This window comes from Callospermophilus lateralis, chromosome 1, assembly GCF_048772815.1.
Source record: "Callospermophilus lateralis isolate mCalLat2 chromosome 1, mCalLat2.hap1, whole genome shotgun sequence".
In the NCBI taxonomy this organism is placed as follows: domain Eukaryota; kingdom Metazoa; phylum Chordata; class Mammalia; order Rodentia; family Sciuridae; genus Callospermophilus; species Callospermophilus lateralis.
In genome coordinates, this window is record NC_135305.1 from 11,524,314 (window position 1) to 11,541,301 (window position 16,988).

At 36.0% G+C, this 16,988-nt stretch overlaps 1 protein-coding gene across 3 annotated transcripts in view; it reads left to right on the top strand.

Moving 5' to 3' along the window:
* The window catches only part of Tpk1 (thiamin pyrophosphokinase 1), a 340,045-nt gene that overhangs the window by 147,375 nt on the left and 175,682 nt on the right, over positions 1–16,988 (top strand). For all 3 annotated transcript variants that reach the window (XM_076859623.2, XM_076859627.2, XM_076859619.2), the window contains one exon: positions 4,614–4,686. In XM_076859623.2, coding sequence (XP_076715738.1) covers positions 4,614–4,686 — 73 coding nt within the window. The remainder of the gene's footprint in view (positions 1–4,613; positions 4,687–16,988) is intronic.

The following is a 16,988-nucleotide window of genomic DNA, read 5'->3' on the forward strand; positions in this document are numbered from 1 at the left end:
TTTCGAAACTGCCAAATTGGTTCTAGATATCTGAGGAACTATGATTTGGAGAGCAACTCAAGGTCAGTCTTATTAGGAAGTTACTTGAACCAGACAGTCCAAAACCAAAAGTTCTTTAGTAGCCCTTTTGCCTGGTGAAGTAGACTAGGCCTGCCCACAAATTCACTTGATGTCTTTGATCTTAGTTCCTTACAGAGGGTAATAGGGATATTGCAGGAATTATTTACTTACTTCATCCTTCATCCAAAATCAATATTCTGTGGTCCCTGTAAGTATTTCCTGAGGTTAATTGGTGGTAATGTGGAAGCATTTTAAAGAAAATTCGAAACTGAGTGAATTCATTTTACAGAAAAAAATATAAAGAAAAATGAAATAATAGTCGATTTTTGTTTCCAACAGGGGCAAAATATAAGGTACAGAATAAATAGGTGTAAAATAAAATTGAAAACTGTAGATATGATGTGCAGGGATGTTTTGGGGAAGAACTTTTATAGGAAGATGTTGAAATCAGACAATGCAATTTATAAGCCTATGTACTTCCATTTCCTTTACAATTCTGCCTTATTCTGAAATAAACTAAGTCTCTGCCACATAGTTGTGCTGCAAATATTTGTGAATTGGTTAATGAAAAAATTGTTTGGTCTAGCTCATTCAAACTCACATCTTTCTTGTAGTAGAAAGTTGCCTCACCTCTCTTCCAGGCTGTGTATTTTTTACGCAACTCATTTTAGAAAGCCTACTCTGCTATACCTACAAATATCATCATTTATTATTTTTACATAAAATCTTTACATGACCTGGTAGAATTTTTTTACCACTTAACACACCTAAATGTGGAGAAGTGAAATGCCCCTGATGACTTATTGCTGCAGCAAAACCACCTTAGCCTCCTGAGGCCAGGAATGGTGTATAATAAAACAAAGGGAATATTTAAGTTTACTTCCTGCAAAAATATTCTTCCCTTTATATAACATGAGAATTAGATCAGTAGCCATTCATCTAATTGTTGCTCTGTTATTGTGGCTCTTCAAAAGGACTAAATTGTTGTCTTTTGCAACCCATTGTTCATTCAGTAGCATATTATTTAGTCTCCAGGGGTTGGATTAGCTTTTATTTTTATTTTATCATTGATTTCTAATTTCATTCCATTATGATCTGATAGAATGCAGGGTAGTATCTCTGCTTTTTTTTTATATTTGCTAAGAGTTGCTTTGTGGCATAATATATGGTCTATTTTAGAGAAGGATCCATGTGCTGCTGAGAAGAAAGTGTATTCATTTGTTGAGAGATGAAATGTTCTAGATATGTCAGTTAAGTCTAAGTTATTGATCATATTATTGAGTTCTGTAGTTCCTTTGTTCAGCTTGTTTTTGGAGGATCTATCCAGTGGTTAAAGAGGTGTGTTAAAGTCATCCAGAATTATTGTGCTGTGGTTTGTTTGACTCTTGAGAAGACTTTGTGCAATGAATGTATATGCTCCATTGTTGGGCTATATATATTTATTATTGTTATGTCTTGTTGACAAATGATTCCCTTAAGCAGTATGAAATATCCTTTATCCCTTTTGATTAACTTTGGCTTGAAGTCTACTTTCTTTGATGTGAAGGTGGAAACCCCTGCTTGCTTCTGCAGTCCATGTGAGTCGTATGATTTTTCCCAGCCTTTCACTGTCAGTCTGTGGATGTCTTTTCCTATGAGATGAGTCTCTTGAATAGCATATTGTTTAATCTTTTTTTTAAATCCAATCTTTCAGTCTATGTCTTTTGGTTGGTGAGTTTAGGCCATTAACATTCAGGGTTATAATTGAGAGATGATTTGTATTCCTAGCCATTTTTGTTTATTTTTGGCATTTAACTTGACTTTGTTTCTCCTTTGATTAGTTTTTCCTTTAGTGTAGTACCTCCCTCTGCTGATTTTCATTGTTGTCTTTCAATTCCTGTTCATGAAATATTTTGCCAAGGATGTTCTGTAGTGCAGGCTTTCTACCTATAAATTCTTTTAACATTTATTTATCATGGAAGGTTTTTATTTTATCATCAAATCTAAAGGTTAATTTTTCTGGATATAAGATTCTTGGTTCGCATCCATTGTCTTTCAGAATCTCCTGGCTTTGAGGGTCTGGATTGAAAAATCTGCCAAGATACACATTGGTCTCCCTCATATATGATCTGATTCCTTTCTCTTGTGACCTTTAAGATTCTGTCCTTATTCTGTATGCTAGGCATTTTCGTTATAATGTACCTTAGTGTAGATCTGTTGTAATTTTGTACATTTGGTGTCCTGTAAGCCTCTTGTATTTGATTTTCCAATTCATTCTTTATGTTTGGGAAATTTTCTGGTCTCATTGAAGAGAATGTGCAACCATCCCACTACTAGGTCTACACCCAAAGGACTTAAAAATGGCATACTACAGGGACACAGCCACATCAATATTTATAGCAGCACAATTCACAATAGCTAAACTGTGGAATCAATCTACATGCCCTTCAATAGATGAATGGATAAAGAAAATGTGCTATATATACACATTGGAATATTATTCAGCAATAAAAGAGAATAAAATCATGGCATTTTCAGGTAAATGAATGGAGTTAGAGGATATAATGCTGAGTGAAGTTAACCAATCCCAAAAAAAACAATGCTGAGTGTTTTCTCTGATTTAAGGATGCTGACTCATAATGTGGTTGGGGGAGGGGGACATGGAAGGATTAGATGAAATCTAAATAGGGCAAAGGGGATAGGAGGGAGCAGGGGCTAAGAAAGACAGTGGAATGAAATGGACATCGTTACCCTAAGTACATCTATGAAAACATGAATGGTGTGACTCTACTTTGTATACAGAGATATGAAAAATTGTGCTGTATATGTGTACTATGAATTGTAATGCATTCTGCTGTCATATATAACAAATTTTAAAAAAAAGAAAAGAAAACCCATAATAAAAAAGGACTAAATTGTTACCTGATGGACTAAGTCCAAAAGATCTTTCCAGAAAAGATCTATACCAAAGAGATCTTTTCAAAGAGACCTCCCAGTAAGATCTCTTCTGGAAAGATCTTTTGTAGCAGTTCTTTGTGGCACAGATCATGCTCTTGCCACTGTGCTAGGAAACTGTGTAGCTTGAAGATCTGCCCAACACATGTCACTCAGATTAAACTGGACCTAAGAGACAGCATTTCCAATTGGATTAAGAACCATAAAAACTTGTATTCAAGGACAAGGTAAATGTACTATTTTTTTCACAATCATCTTTACGAATTTTATCCTGAGCACATGTGCAAGGTGTTCTGAGCCATATTTCTTATTCTATCCGCCCCCTTTGCCCTGTCTTTCCACCCTTGGTTCCGTGTACTGGTAGCCAGGTCAGTTGTCCTCAAGTGGTAATTGCAGATAGAGAGTTGAACCATGAGGAATTTTTCTTTTTCTTCTGTTTGTTAAGTGGAAGATGGCAGCTGTGGATATTTTTCCTTGAAAATTTTATGGGCCTGAATCCTTATCTGAGCCCTTGGGGATATTGGTAGAATTTCCCCAGGAGCCAAATAGCCCCTTGTGTCTTGGCTTTTATTACCTAGAGTTGCCTTCTGGTTCTGGGCCTTCATGTCTTTCCACGTGCAATATCTAGGGAGATATCTTCTTTTAACTAGGAACCTCGTCCAGCCCTTGACAGTTGAGCCCTGTTGAACAGACATAATAGAAGTGTTATTCTCCTTTCAAAGTAGAGCAGTTAGGTAGAAGAATGGTTGCTCATCGAAGTTTCATGTTATATGAAGGGAAGAGTATTTTTGTAGGATAGGAAAATGAACATTCCCTTGATTATATGATTTTCTTGGCCTCAGGAAGCTAAGGGTTTTGCAGGAGCAGTAAGTCATCACGGATATTTCCTTTCTGCACATTTAGGTGTTTTAAGTGGGAAGAAATTATACAAATCATGTAAATATTTTATATAAAAATAATAAGTGATGGTTTATGTAGATGGAATAGAGCAGGCTTTTAAAATGAGTTTTGGAAAAAAAAATAAACAGCAGGGAAGAAACTAAGTTAATCATAGTATTATTAAAACAGCTGCATTTGGGAGTCCCTCCTATGTTTAGAACCTCAGACTCTTTCAACCTATGCAGAAGACCCATTTCTAGAAATATGTCAGTTGGATATTTGGAAAACATATTTGAGCTGACTTTGGCTTGGCATAGATTGCTCAATCCTCCTGATGATTTGTTCTATTCAAACTTGTACGAGAGTAAAATAATGTAAGGTTTTGTGTGTATGCCGAAGGAAATAGGGGTATAGGACAAATATTTGTGCTAGGGTTTTTGAATTGGGAGCTTTTTTAAACTTATTACTTTCTTTGGTATTTATCTATTGAAGAAGATAAATATTGGCTGACAATGTGTCTGAGTTGAAGAATGGGTTGGGTCTGCAGAGTTTGCCTCAATCATATAGTATTGAAACCTAGAGTGTATGATATGACTCCTATTCACTATGAAAATAGTCTTGCTTGTTTTTCATTTGGAATAACTTAGTATTCTCTCTAGTCCTTATAGTCATAATTTTAAAGTTTAATAAGTAAATGTACTGGTCTGGTTCCTTACATGCAACGAACTGTTTTCTTTCAGGTTTTTGCCTGAATTCATCAATGGAGACTTTGATTCCATCAGGCCTGAAGTCCGAGAGTTCTACAGTGTGAAGGTAAACCATGAACACGTTCATAGCCAAGATCTTTCTCATATAATTGCTTTTACTGTGTTCATTCTGATCTTGTTGGTCTGTAGACAGGGATTGAGGAATTCATTGTTTAGCTACTTTCATACTGTTTTATTATAGAAATCGTAATATATATCTAGAATCGAAATTTTTAAAATGACACATGAAAACTCAATCTTAGAGAAATTCTATCACCATCAGATAGGCATTTGATCAATCATATAAAGGCATATATTTTACATGAGCTTGTAGTTTACATAAACTCATATAATAGAATTCTATTGTTGTCTATGGTTCTCAAAGTTATTATATATTTTTCACAAATAATCCTTTTAGTTTTATTTAATATATATATAATCTATTTTTCTTAACTGATTATCAGTTGATACACATTTGTGTCTATTTTTTGCATTATAAACTACTAAAACATTTTCATATATAATTATATGTGTTCCTAGAAACTTAGAATGAAAGTTTTCCCTACAATGTTTAGTTTTCTTGATACTTGTTACTCTTTTCTGAATAAAACTATTCAATACAATTTATTACTAGCCTGTGATCATCAAGGTGTTCATTTTGTCACGATTGTGCAAATCTTCCAGTGATCCTTGTCATATAAGAATATTTATGTGATATAATTGGGGATGATAGACTCTCATAGAAGTGCATTAAAATAATTAATAATTCAAGGTTTCACCAGGTTTTGAAGGCAATGCAGTGTTTTTAAAGGAAAAATTACAGCACTTCTGATTCTTCTATCTGAAATGCCATCATCAGTGTTATTCTAAACTGAGGCTGGCAAATTACACATTTTTTAAAAAGGAGTAGCAGGCATTGAGATTATAATACTTAAATTCTTTATAAAGCTTGGGAGACATGAGACAAATTTAAAAAGAAGACATAAGAGTCCATTTTTACAAAGGAAGGAGAGAGGGAAAGACGAATGTAAGTGTAAGGAGAAGTAAGAAAATAAGGAAAAGGAGAGAAAAATACCTTGATTGTAGATGGGAAAACAAAGGTTCCCTGGTAATAGGCTGTTGTGAGGCACAAATTCTGATGTTGGCAGTGAATGCAGATCAGTGCCTGTTCCATCTGCCCACCAGCTGATCAGACTTTCCTTCAGCAAATGAAGACTGTTCCCAAGTCAGTGTTTGATATTCATGCTCAATTACCTTAACATTGGCATGTTCCTATTCATTCCCCACAGTCTCACTTCTCATTAACTCCATACCTCCACCTCGTTGGGATGGAAAGCCTCAGCCTTGCTTACAAGGCAGAGTTTTGCAAATGCATAGATATTAATCATATTTTCGGGAACAGAGGCAACAGCGGGGGAGGCAGGGATAAGCATAGTCAAAAACAGGTTGAAGATCTGGCCAGATGTGACTTATCTCCCTGGCTCTTAACGCCGCTGGCTTGTCAAAATTGGTGGCACCAATCTGATTATTTGTGTTCAGAATGTGGGAACAAAGAGGCCAGTCTTTTATTTCAGGATGCAGTGAATTGGGGATAGGGTGAAACCAAACTTCCTTAATACCTCATCATAAACTTATATTTCTTTGCTTGTTTTTAGCACTAAAAATAAATTCACAGTTGTTAAAGGTTAGTTTGTAAGCTAAGGTTTAGCCGAGTCGTCTGATTTCTAAACTGCACTGTTCAGGGTAGGTATAGTGTAGTTCAGTTTGCTCATGTGAACTCACTGTGTTTGAACTTTCAGGGCATGTTCCTAGAGGGCACAGATGATGTCTTTTATATAGTTAATTGTGTCCTACAGAGCTCAGGGTGAGTGTTTGGCTGTAGCTTTAATAATGATGATCATTACAAGTTAATGCAACATTACACACAATTCTTACAAGCCATTATCTCCAACTTCAACAGTCTTTAAGTTTCTCTTTCAAAAATAAGGCTGTCTCCACTTTCAGATCTGCCCTGCTGCCAACCGGGTCTGGGTCTCTAGTGAAGAGAGTGAAACAAAAGAAGAAATTTAGAAAACTAAGTTGGCTAAAATCATAAGGTGGACTGTATTTATGTGCGGTGTTGGCTTTGGGACTGTCTTGCAGTCCTTAATTGACCCTCTACAGCCTCCTTCCAGGTAGCTGTAAAGTCTTGGACCCTCTTTCTCTTTTGTCTCTTTGTCTTACTTGTTCTCTGCTGGTTCACTGTTACGAGGAATGTCTCTTAGCGCTGTACACTTTGTTATTTTATGTTCATTTTCCTAGGTCATTGGATGTTTCTTTAATTCAAGACTCAATCATCTATTTCAGTCTTCATAATTATTCCACCCATGATGTTTCCATACATTTTAGCTTACTGGCAACGGGAGGAGAAACTGTCCTACGTCATCTAACTAACTCCTGATACTCTCTCTGCTGGACAGTTGGCAAGGCCGTCACTAGGAAGGGAATTTTTGAGTATGCCTCTTTAATATTTAAGAGATTGAGGAACTCATTGCAATATTTAGATAATCCCTTAAAAAGTTGTGAAATAACAACTTTTTTTCCATGAGTGAGGATAATTAGGACTGGAGATAAATATGTTGTAAATGTAATAATAAAAATATAATTTAAAATATGATAAACAATTAAACATATTGTTAGCCTTATTTCCTAATGAGGATGTTAAGGCCCCAGGAGCTGAAGGGTCCTGAGGGAAATGGTAGAGCTGACAGCTGTAGGATCCGCGTCCATGCTGTTTGTGAAAAGACTGTTGTTGGAATTTGGATTTCTCAACAGGTAGCACCTTTGGCTTTGGGAGTAAACATGTGTGCTTGCATAGTTGTTAGCTTCTCTGGGAATGAATGCCCCTGTCACCAACAATGTGATAGGAGTCCATGTGGCGACCAAACACTCTGCCTTCACATTTCCATTATGCCTTGTACCACCCTCAATTCTGGGGCAGTAAGGCTAGGGTGCTAGTTGGGCCAGACCCCAAATGACCAAAAATCTAATATTGGTAAATTACCTAAAGGCAGGATCACAGGATGATATTTAAGCTGTATCGCAGGATGTAGATTGAGCTATCATATATCATAGAAGAATTGAGATGATCTGGTAGTAGGCCGGTAGCATGGTGACGGTAACACCCTTTAGATAGGAGAATGCCTTCTTTTATACCACACGGGGGTATTTTGGCTTTCCATTAGAGTTCCTCGATCAACCCAGGCTGTGTTCTGGACAGAGTGGTGGGATGACTCTCATCCTGAGAGGAATAAGACTCTAGGCTCAGCCTCTGATTTTAATCTTCTCTGTTCATTCTGCCAACCTGGAAGCACACTGTATGGTGTCAAAACAGTGGCCAAGAATATTGGACCATGGTGCCCAAAGAACGGCAACTACAGAGATGACCAGAGACGACCAACTCGGGTGTAACGGGGAGTGGGGCTCTCAGGACTGAGTTGAGGCTCAGCTCCTTCTTTTCTAGTACAGACATAACAAGGTTGGTCCAGGCTACCAGGTGATTCCAGCACTGTATAAATAAGAAGAGCTGAGACAGAAAACCAGGCTGGTGATTGTTACCCGTTTTTATTTCTCTGAATTGGAAAATATAAAAGTTTTAAACCAAATGACATGTGTTTTATTAAGCCAGTGTTTCCTGATGATGGTTCCTCATTGTCATCTAATACTTATACCTAAGTTTTTGAAGCCTTTTCTCAATGGGCAAGGACAGATTATCTAAAATTTTAACCCAGTGCTCCCTTTTATAAATATAAAATGCTGTAAAAGTGCCATCTGAAAGCTGAAAATGGTTCATCAGTTTAGTTTTTTCATACTGACTGTTGCCTGTGTAAATGTGTTGCAGTTACATTTTAGGAAACTGGAGGTTTGGGTTTAAATACAACTTTCTCAGTCAAAATAATCATAAATTGGCTTCCAATTGACATTTAGATAGAATGACTTTTTTCATAAATGGATTACTGATGAAATTAAGCAAAAAATGTTTGTATTTTAAGTACAATTAAAAGATGAGGATACTGATTCTTAAGTGATGAGGGTAGGAGGATGGAAAATGGAGTTGGGGGGACAGGTAACTATGACTGTCAAACAACTAAGACTTAATCCTGGCTATCAATTTGTACATTTTAATTTTTTCTTAAGTAATAGAGTGATTGTTTTCTTCAACTACAAATTATTTTTTGAGTTGTTAGTTTACATACATACAAGCCTTATTTCCACATGTTTTCTGGCCGTGATTTTCTCATCTTCATGTAGTAATGATCAAAAACCATGGCATGTAAGTGTTCTGGAAATACAAAAGCACTATTTTAAGTTGGTAGTAATTTGTTTTACTTTCTAAAATTATTTGCTTATGAGATTTTTAATATCTCTTGTTTCTCATGTTTTTAAAAATTTTTAATCAGTTCATCTTCATAATGAATTTATGAATATAATTGCAATTCATAATCAGAATCACTTAGAATATCCCTTTGAATTTGACAAAGCCTTGGGTTTGATTCTATTTAAATTTTCACAGAATGTCTGCAGTTGAAAACATCGGCATTGATCAACCTCAACTCACAAATTCTATTATTTTCTATTTTTTGTGCTCTTTTCCAGTTTTTCCTAGCTACATGCCAATAACTTTTAGATATGACATAATAGTTAATTTAGAGAGAATGACAAACTGTGTTATTAGCAATTATAAAAATTTAAAATTTTGATGATTATGCAAATCAGAAAAAGCTACAAAATATTTAAAGTTCAACTCCATATATTTGTATATCTCTTTTCAAAACAAAATAAAACAAAAAAAAGAGATAAAAAATTCAGAGCCTCATAAATCTTTAGGCTTAAGCATGAAGACTAATTAACATGAGCTGAGATACAAAGCTGTTGTTCAGGGAATTATGGACAGGCAGTTTCCATTGACAGCTGAGTGACAGATTCTTCACTTTATATTCTTAAAACTGGCTGTCTATCCTTTATTAGCATCTCACCAAGGGAAGGATGAGACTTCCAGGGGAACATTATGTGAAACCCTCTCTTGAATATACCCTAATTCTTACGCTTGCCTCAATCATAGCCCTTTCACGTTGACTTGATTGCCATCTCTATTTTTTGAAGCCTGTTTTGTTTGAATTTATTTAGCGTACTTTGAAAGGGAGAGCCTTTGCCCTGTACACCTAAGAGCTCTCATGTGAGGCACAGGTGAGCTCCAGGAAGCCCACTTCCCTCTGCTGTGCCTCTAGTGATAGAGGCCCTCCTTCAGGGCCTCTGAGGCTGTCTCCCTCATGTACCCAGCTCGCCGGGCCTCCTCATTAGTATTTCCTCTCACAGATTTTCCCACCCAGAGGTGTAGGAGAGTCCTTCCTTGGTTTACAGAGCTTGATGTAAACAATTCTATCACGATATTCTTCCTTACCCCTGTTGACACATGATCATTGGGAACCCAAAGTCTATAACCATTCACTCTGGTATCCTTAGTCATTAGAAGGTTCTTATTGCAGATCACATGAAGCAAGATTTAATACTTCTTTTGTAACTAGAGCAGCAGAACACTCGCTCTGCATGATACTCATATAAAGAAGATTTCTGTGATTAAATGAGTTTGTGAAACTTGACATTCCACATGCCCTTTTGGAAACCCACTGTGCACAATATCCGCTTAAGTCAGTGTGCCAAAAATAGAATTTTACCTTAGTATGTCTCAAATGCATTTTACCCCAGCACATCTACCTGTTACCCACCGATATCTACGCTGGGATATTAGTTTCCAACTAGGCTCAAATGTCTTGATTCTTTTTAAGCTTCTTGGCTGTTTCAGAAGCTTTTTAAAGAAAGCTACTCAGATTTTGTGTACTTTTTAAAAGGCTATAAATGAAAATCATCAGTACATCCTTGAACATAGTAAAAACGATTTGGAGGATGGTGAAATATACCATGTGGTATTACAGTGATGGATTCTTGGATGTGTGGAAACCCAGGGAACATCAGCTCTGAGAGTGGGCCCTACTGTGAACCATGGGCTCTGGGTGATAAGGATGTGTCACTGGAGTTTCAAGAGTTGAAACATGTGCACCACTGTGACAGGAGATGTTGGTAATGGGGAGGCTCTGCCTGTGTCCAGCAGGGGATATAAAGGATAGCTCTCAATTTTGCTGTGAATATAAAAGTTCTCTTTAAAAATAGTCTTAAAAGTAGATTAAATTGTTCAAGACAATAGATTAAATCCTGTCCACTTAAAAAAAGGAATAATGACAAATTTCAAGTGTTTACAACATTTTAAGTGTTTACAGTTTTATGTGTACGTGTACTTACAAATTCATTTCATCCTTGCTACACATTTGGTAGAATATTATTGTCTACATCTTACAAATAAATGGAGACACAAAGAGGCTAAGTAACTTGTCCAAGGCTGTAGGGATAGGAATGGTTGAGGTGGGATTCTGACAGGCAGGCTGCTCCAAGTCCGTGTTGTCCAGCAGTACCCTCCAGGGCTGTCTTCAGTGCTCTGACTCCTACTCTCCTCACATCCTGGCCTTTCTGGAAAGACTTGGCAGAGGGCCTCAGTGTGGGGGCTGTTTCTTTCCTTGTCATTCATAGTAGTTGCAAAGGAATCTAGATCAAAGGTACCCAGACCAATGACAAGTGTCTGGATCTGAGTACATACAGGAACATTATAAAATAAAATAAATAAAGCTTATTCACGCATTCTCACTGGAAAAGAATTATTTCTCTACCTCTTTTTTTTTTTAGGGGTCTCCAAGACCATTCCAGATTCAGTGATTCATGGAAATGACTCAGAGAATTCATCCTACAGTCATATCATTGGTTAATTCTATTGTCGTATAGTTGGCTATGATTTATTATAGCTAAAGGATAGAAAGCAAAATCAGGAAGGGGAAAAGGTACATGCGTCATAGTCTGCAGAAAACCAGTCACCAACTCCAAGGGCCCTCCCCCATTGGACTTACATAGGATGTATTTGATTGGACTGGGACAATAAGTAGGAGTATATTTCCAGGCAGCTCATTTGAGATTCAGTCCCCAGGGGCCAGTCACATTCTGCATAGCATGCACCAAAAATCCAGACTTCCAAAAGGAAAGAAAGCAGATGCTCTGCAAAAATAGCAATATTGATATAAAGTCTAGACACAAAGAGCCCTGATACCATTTAGAGAAATCGGCCATCTATGGGGGGAACCATCTGCCATTCGGGTTCCCAGGTATCAAGGAGACCTTTTACAAACAGCAATTGCAAGCCTGCTATGGTCACTTTTTTCCTTTTTTCTTTGCCACTCAGAGTGTGGCTCTGTTTTTAAGAAGGATGCCATCATTTAAAACCCTATGCTGTTCTCAAAAGATGCTTGGCTTTTGTTAACAGAAAGGTTACTTATTTGTTTGAAATGCTGTAACTCACATCCATGTCATGTTGAAAGGAAAGTCACCTTGCCACACACACAGGGCCGTGAAGGTTGCAATGGATTAGAACATCTTTTATGTTTGGGATGCAAACAGGGTTAAATTGTGTTTCTTTTCTTTTACATACCGTCTAGAAAACCACAAAGAGAATGCTGCATTGTGCTAGGCAATCTATAATTTTGAGTTTTTAATGGTTAATCATGTGACATTCTTATTGAATAAATCGTTATTCATAGGTTGCCATTTGATAATTTAAAAAGGAAAAAAAACCCTTTTAATTTCAAAAGTTGAAATGTTTGTAGAAATCTGGTAATTAAAATTAAATGAACATTCACACACTCACTGTGCCTTATACAATAAAATAGAAAGCAGGACTTGGTTATTTTGTGATTACATCTCTGCAGGGAAAGAGACAATTTTCATACCTGTGTCAAGGCACCTAAATCATTTAGATTTCAATTGGCTTTATCTAACTATTCCCATTCTTAGCAAATTTGAGAACAAGTTTGGGCTAATTTTAGATCTATATCTTTGATTTTCCAGAATATATGTCATTTCACTCCATGCCTGCTGTGCCCTTAATCTGGCAGGCAGGTCCTAATTACAGAGTTTCAGGCAATTCAGTTTAATGAATGATGATGGAACCTCATTATTAAATTAAAAATTAAATATATTCATTTTTTTCCAAGGCTCTTAAAAGTATCACCCCAAATACTTCTAAGTGTATATCTTGCTTAAGTACCAAAGAAAGGTGAATTCAGTAATGAATAGGAAAAGTAAGGTGTGTAGGAGCTGACGCTTTCCAACTCAGTAAAACTTACCATTACTTATTTGTTAAAAAAATTTCCACACCAACATTTTAATATGAAGAGACTAGAAATTATATTTCATGTTTTCAGAGCTAACATTAAAGATGAAGATTATGTTTGATATATACTTATCTCCTATTCTTGTGGATAGACAAGTATTTTCTCCTCAAAGCATGTGTCTTTCTTGCATATTATCCTTTAACCATTTTATCCTTATTGGGACAAACTGCTTCTAGACCCATCCCAGCTTCCTACTTCAATTTTTTTTTTTACTTTCTCTTTTCTTCTTTGATAGAACTTATCTTTTCCTTAATGAAACTTACGAAGCAAGGAACTCAACTAAATTCACAGGAAGAAATTCATGATGAATTGTCTTATCTATGGTTACTTACATTTTAAAAGAAGAAACTCATTATTCATATATACTTTTTTGTTTTTATTCATTCTAAATAGTCATATATGAGAGCAGAATGCATTTCAATTCATAGTACACATGTAGAGCACAGTTTTTCATGTGTCTGATTGTACATAAAGTAGAATCACACCATTCATGTCTTCATACAGGTACGTAGGGTAATGATATCCATCTCATTCCACCATCTTTCCTACCCCCTGCCCCTTCCCTTGTCCTCCCTCCCCTTTGTCCTTTTCCTCCCATGCTCCCCACTACCCCATCCCCATTATGGATCAGCATCCTCAGAGAAAACATTTGACATTTGTTTCTTGGGGATTGGCTTACTTCACTTAGCATAATATTCTCCAACTCCATCCATTACCTGCGAATGCCATAGTTTTATTCTATTTTAATGCTGAGTAATATTCCATTGTGTTTGTATACCATGGTTTCTTTACCCATTCATCTACTGAAGGGCATCTAGGCTGGTTCTATAATTTACGTTTTGTGAAATGTGCCACTGTAAACATTGATGTGACTATGTCACTATAATATGCTGTCCTTTGGGAATATACCAAGAAGTAGGATAGCTGGATCAAATGGTGGTCCCATTCCAAGTTTTCCAGGGAATCTCCATACTGCTTTCCATATTGGCTGCACCAATTTGCAGTCCCACCAGCAATGTATGAGTGTGCCTTTTCCCCTACATCCTCACCAACACTTATTGTTGTTTGTATTCTTAATAACTGCCATTCTGACTGTAGTGAGGTGAAATCTTAGTTTTGATTTGCATTTCTCTAATTGCTAGAGATGTTCAACATTTTCTCATTTATTTGTTGATTGATTATATATCATCTTCTGAGAAATATCTTAGTTCCCTGGCCCATTTATTGATTGGGTTATGTGTGTGTGTGTGTGTGAAGATTTTTGAATTTTATATATCTTAGAGATTAGTGCTGTATCTGGTGTGCAACTGGTAAACATTTGCTGCCATTCTGTAGGCTCTCTGTTCACCTCACTGATTGATTCTTTTGCTGAGAAGAAGATTTTTAGTTTGAATCCATTCCATTTGTTGATTCTTGATTTTACTTCTTGTACTATAGGAGTCTAAGTTTTACAACGTTCCTAAGGAGCACACTGGCAACGCATATCATGGATTTTTAAAATATTCTTATTTTCCCAATAATTTTATTTCTAGAACTCATGTGTTAGTAAATAACAGAAATAAACATTTTTGCACAGAGGTGTCAATTGTGATAGTATATTAATAACAGATATTAATCACAATAGTTGGTTTAATAGCAAAAGAAGAAATATCAGAAGCCAGGAAATGGAAGCAACTAAAATGTCCCCTGACTGATGACTAGAGAAAGAAAATGTGTTACACAGTTAAATACTTTTTAGCCACAAAAAATGACATTCTGTCTTTTGTGACATGAATGAAACTAGAGATATTTATATTAAGTGAAATAAGCAGGAATAGAAATACAAATACTGCATGATCTCACTCATAGATCTAAACAAGTTGGATGGTTATCAGAGGCTGGGGGAAATTAAGGGTAGGCTAGGGATGGGGAAACATTGGCCGATGAATACCAAGTTATAATTAGATAGAGCAACATGTTTCATGTACTATTATTATATAGTAAGATGGTAGAGATAACAATAATATAATGTGTATTTCAAAAACCTAGAAGAAAGAATTTTGAAAGTTTTGGCCATGAAGAAAAGATAAATGAGGAGATAGATATGTTTAACTTTATTTAAACTTTATACAATGTATACATGTATTCAAACATCACATTACATCATTAATAAGTACAATCTTTGTTTTTATGTATCACTTAAAATAAATATTAAAATATATATAATGATTGAGTTGAAAAGCAGAAAAAGGGAGAGGTGGGAAAGCTGAGTGTTTCCCTCCCACTTTCAGATGCCCTGAGAGCCTGGAGGGTTTCTAAGCCCCGAGTTGTCATGGAAACCACATGGATTTATAAGGGTTACATCTGCCTAACAGCTGGAGGAGGTTTTTGGTGTTTAAAACCCGTGAAAGCTAATGACGTAAAGATTATGGAAAGTTAAAAGGCACTTTTCTGCTTATCCTTGCTAAAATACTCAACTTTTAAGTAAGCAAAGTTGCGTATAAAGAACAGTGGGTTTCAGAGCACTCAGTGACCTTGGACAGCTTATTCATTTCACAGAGCATCTGTCTGCATGACTTAAAAGTGGTAATTACCCCTACTTTATAACGTTATTGTGGGATTCAAGAATGTAATCCATATAGTGACTGATATCTTCTGTCTCAAAGTATACTCAAATGTTAATTATTGTTGATATTAATTTAGTAAGGAAGACAGTTAATAGTCAATGGATCAGTTTTAAGATTAGAAACTTTCAAGATTATCTGACTTTTCAGAGAATTAGGCTGTACTTTGTTGTAAAATCTTTGTATATTGAGAAGAATCTTACATACACTTTGAATTTAATTATACTAGATAAGAGCCTATATGCAAGTCACTGGAAATAAATTTTCAAAGTGCATGTGTATGGAACCTAGAAGGACATAGCACTTCTGAATTCTTAACTTTATAAGCTCAGCCCATAAAGTCACAGCAGATATCTCGCAGCTCCATAAAGTGTTTGCAGGATAATTTGTACAAGGATTTTCCATCTGGGTGGATGGATGGGCACTAAATGACTTGACCTAACATGACTAAGCTAAAAGCGAACTTAGGAAAGTTTTCACTAGCCTTAACCCCTCACCTCTTGTTTTATGAGTCTAAGTCTCTTGTTTAGTGTAGAGCATGAAATAACAATACATATATTATTATAAGATTTTCAAGGCATCTGCTTTGTTTCTCATTGGAGTTTTAGAGGAGTCAGCAAAGTACAACGTGATAGGTTTTATGTATGCAAAATGTAAAATCTCATTAACCTACATTAGTGAAATTATTGGAAAACTGTAAATTAAGTAATCGAGAATGACAGTCTAATGGCTTTTGCATTGGTCTTTTGAAATTAGGTTGATTATTGACCCTCATTGCCTTGTAATAATTCATTTTAGTTGTCAGTAAATTTAAAAATATTTTTGTAAACATCAACACAAAGTTATTTGGAGAATATTAGCAATATTCTGAACACTCTAGTAAATTTTGATGTGAGGTAGACTACCTGTAACATCAGATATTTCTTGAGATCCTTCCAGGCCTCTGAGGTGGGAATATGCTGTGTGTCAACAGCTTATTTACTTTGCCTATTTGTGCCACTGCCAAGGAACCATGAGGTTCAGAAGGATTTTTAAAAGGTCTGTACCCTTTTCATCATATTAAATTTCTTGCAAATATATAGGGATTTAGTTATATTGTAGCAATAACCAACTATAGGTCTAATACAGGTTTCTGTTAGTAAGCTGATACCCACAGGCCAAATCCAGCCTGCTATCTGCTTTTGTACAGATGGTCATCTATGAATGCTTTGACCTTTTTAAATGTTTGGGGGAAAATCAAAAGAAGAACAATATTTTATAGCACATGGAAATTATATGATATTCAAATTCAGTTTTATTTGAACACAGCCATTCCCATTTACATATTTATTGTCTGTGGACACTTGACCGATACAAAGGCAGAGTCAAGTAGTTGAGAGAGACGCTGTGGTCTGCAGAGCCCAGAAGAATTATGATCTAGCCCTTTACAGGGAAAGTTTGTTGATCCCTGGCCGAGA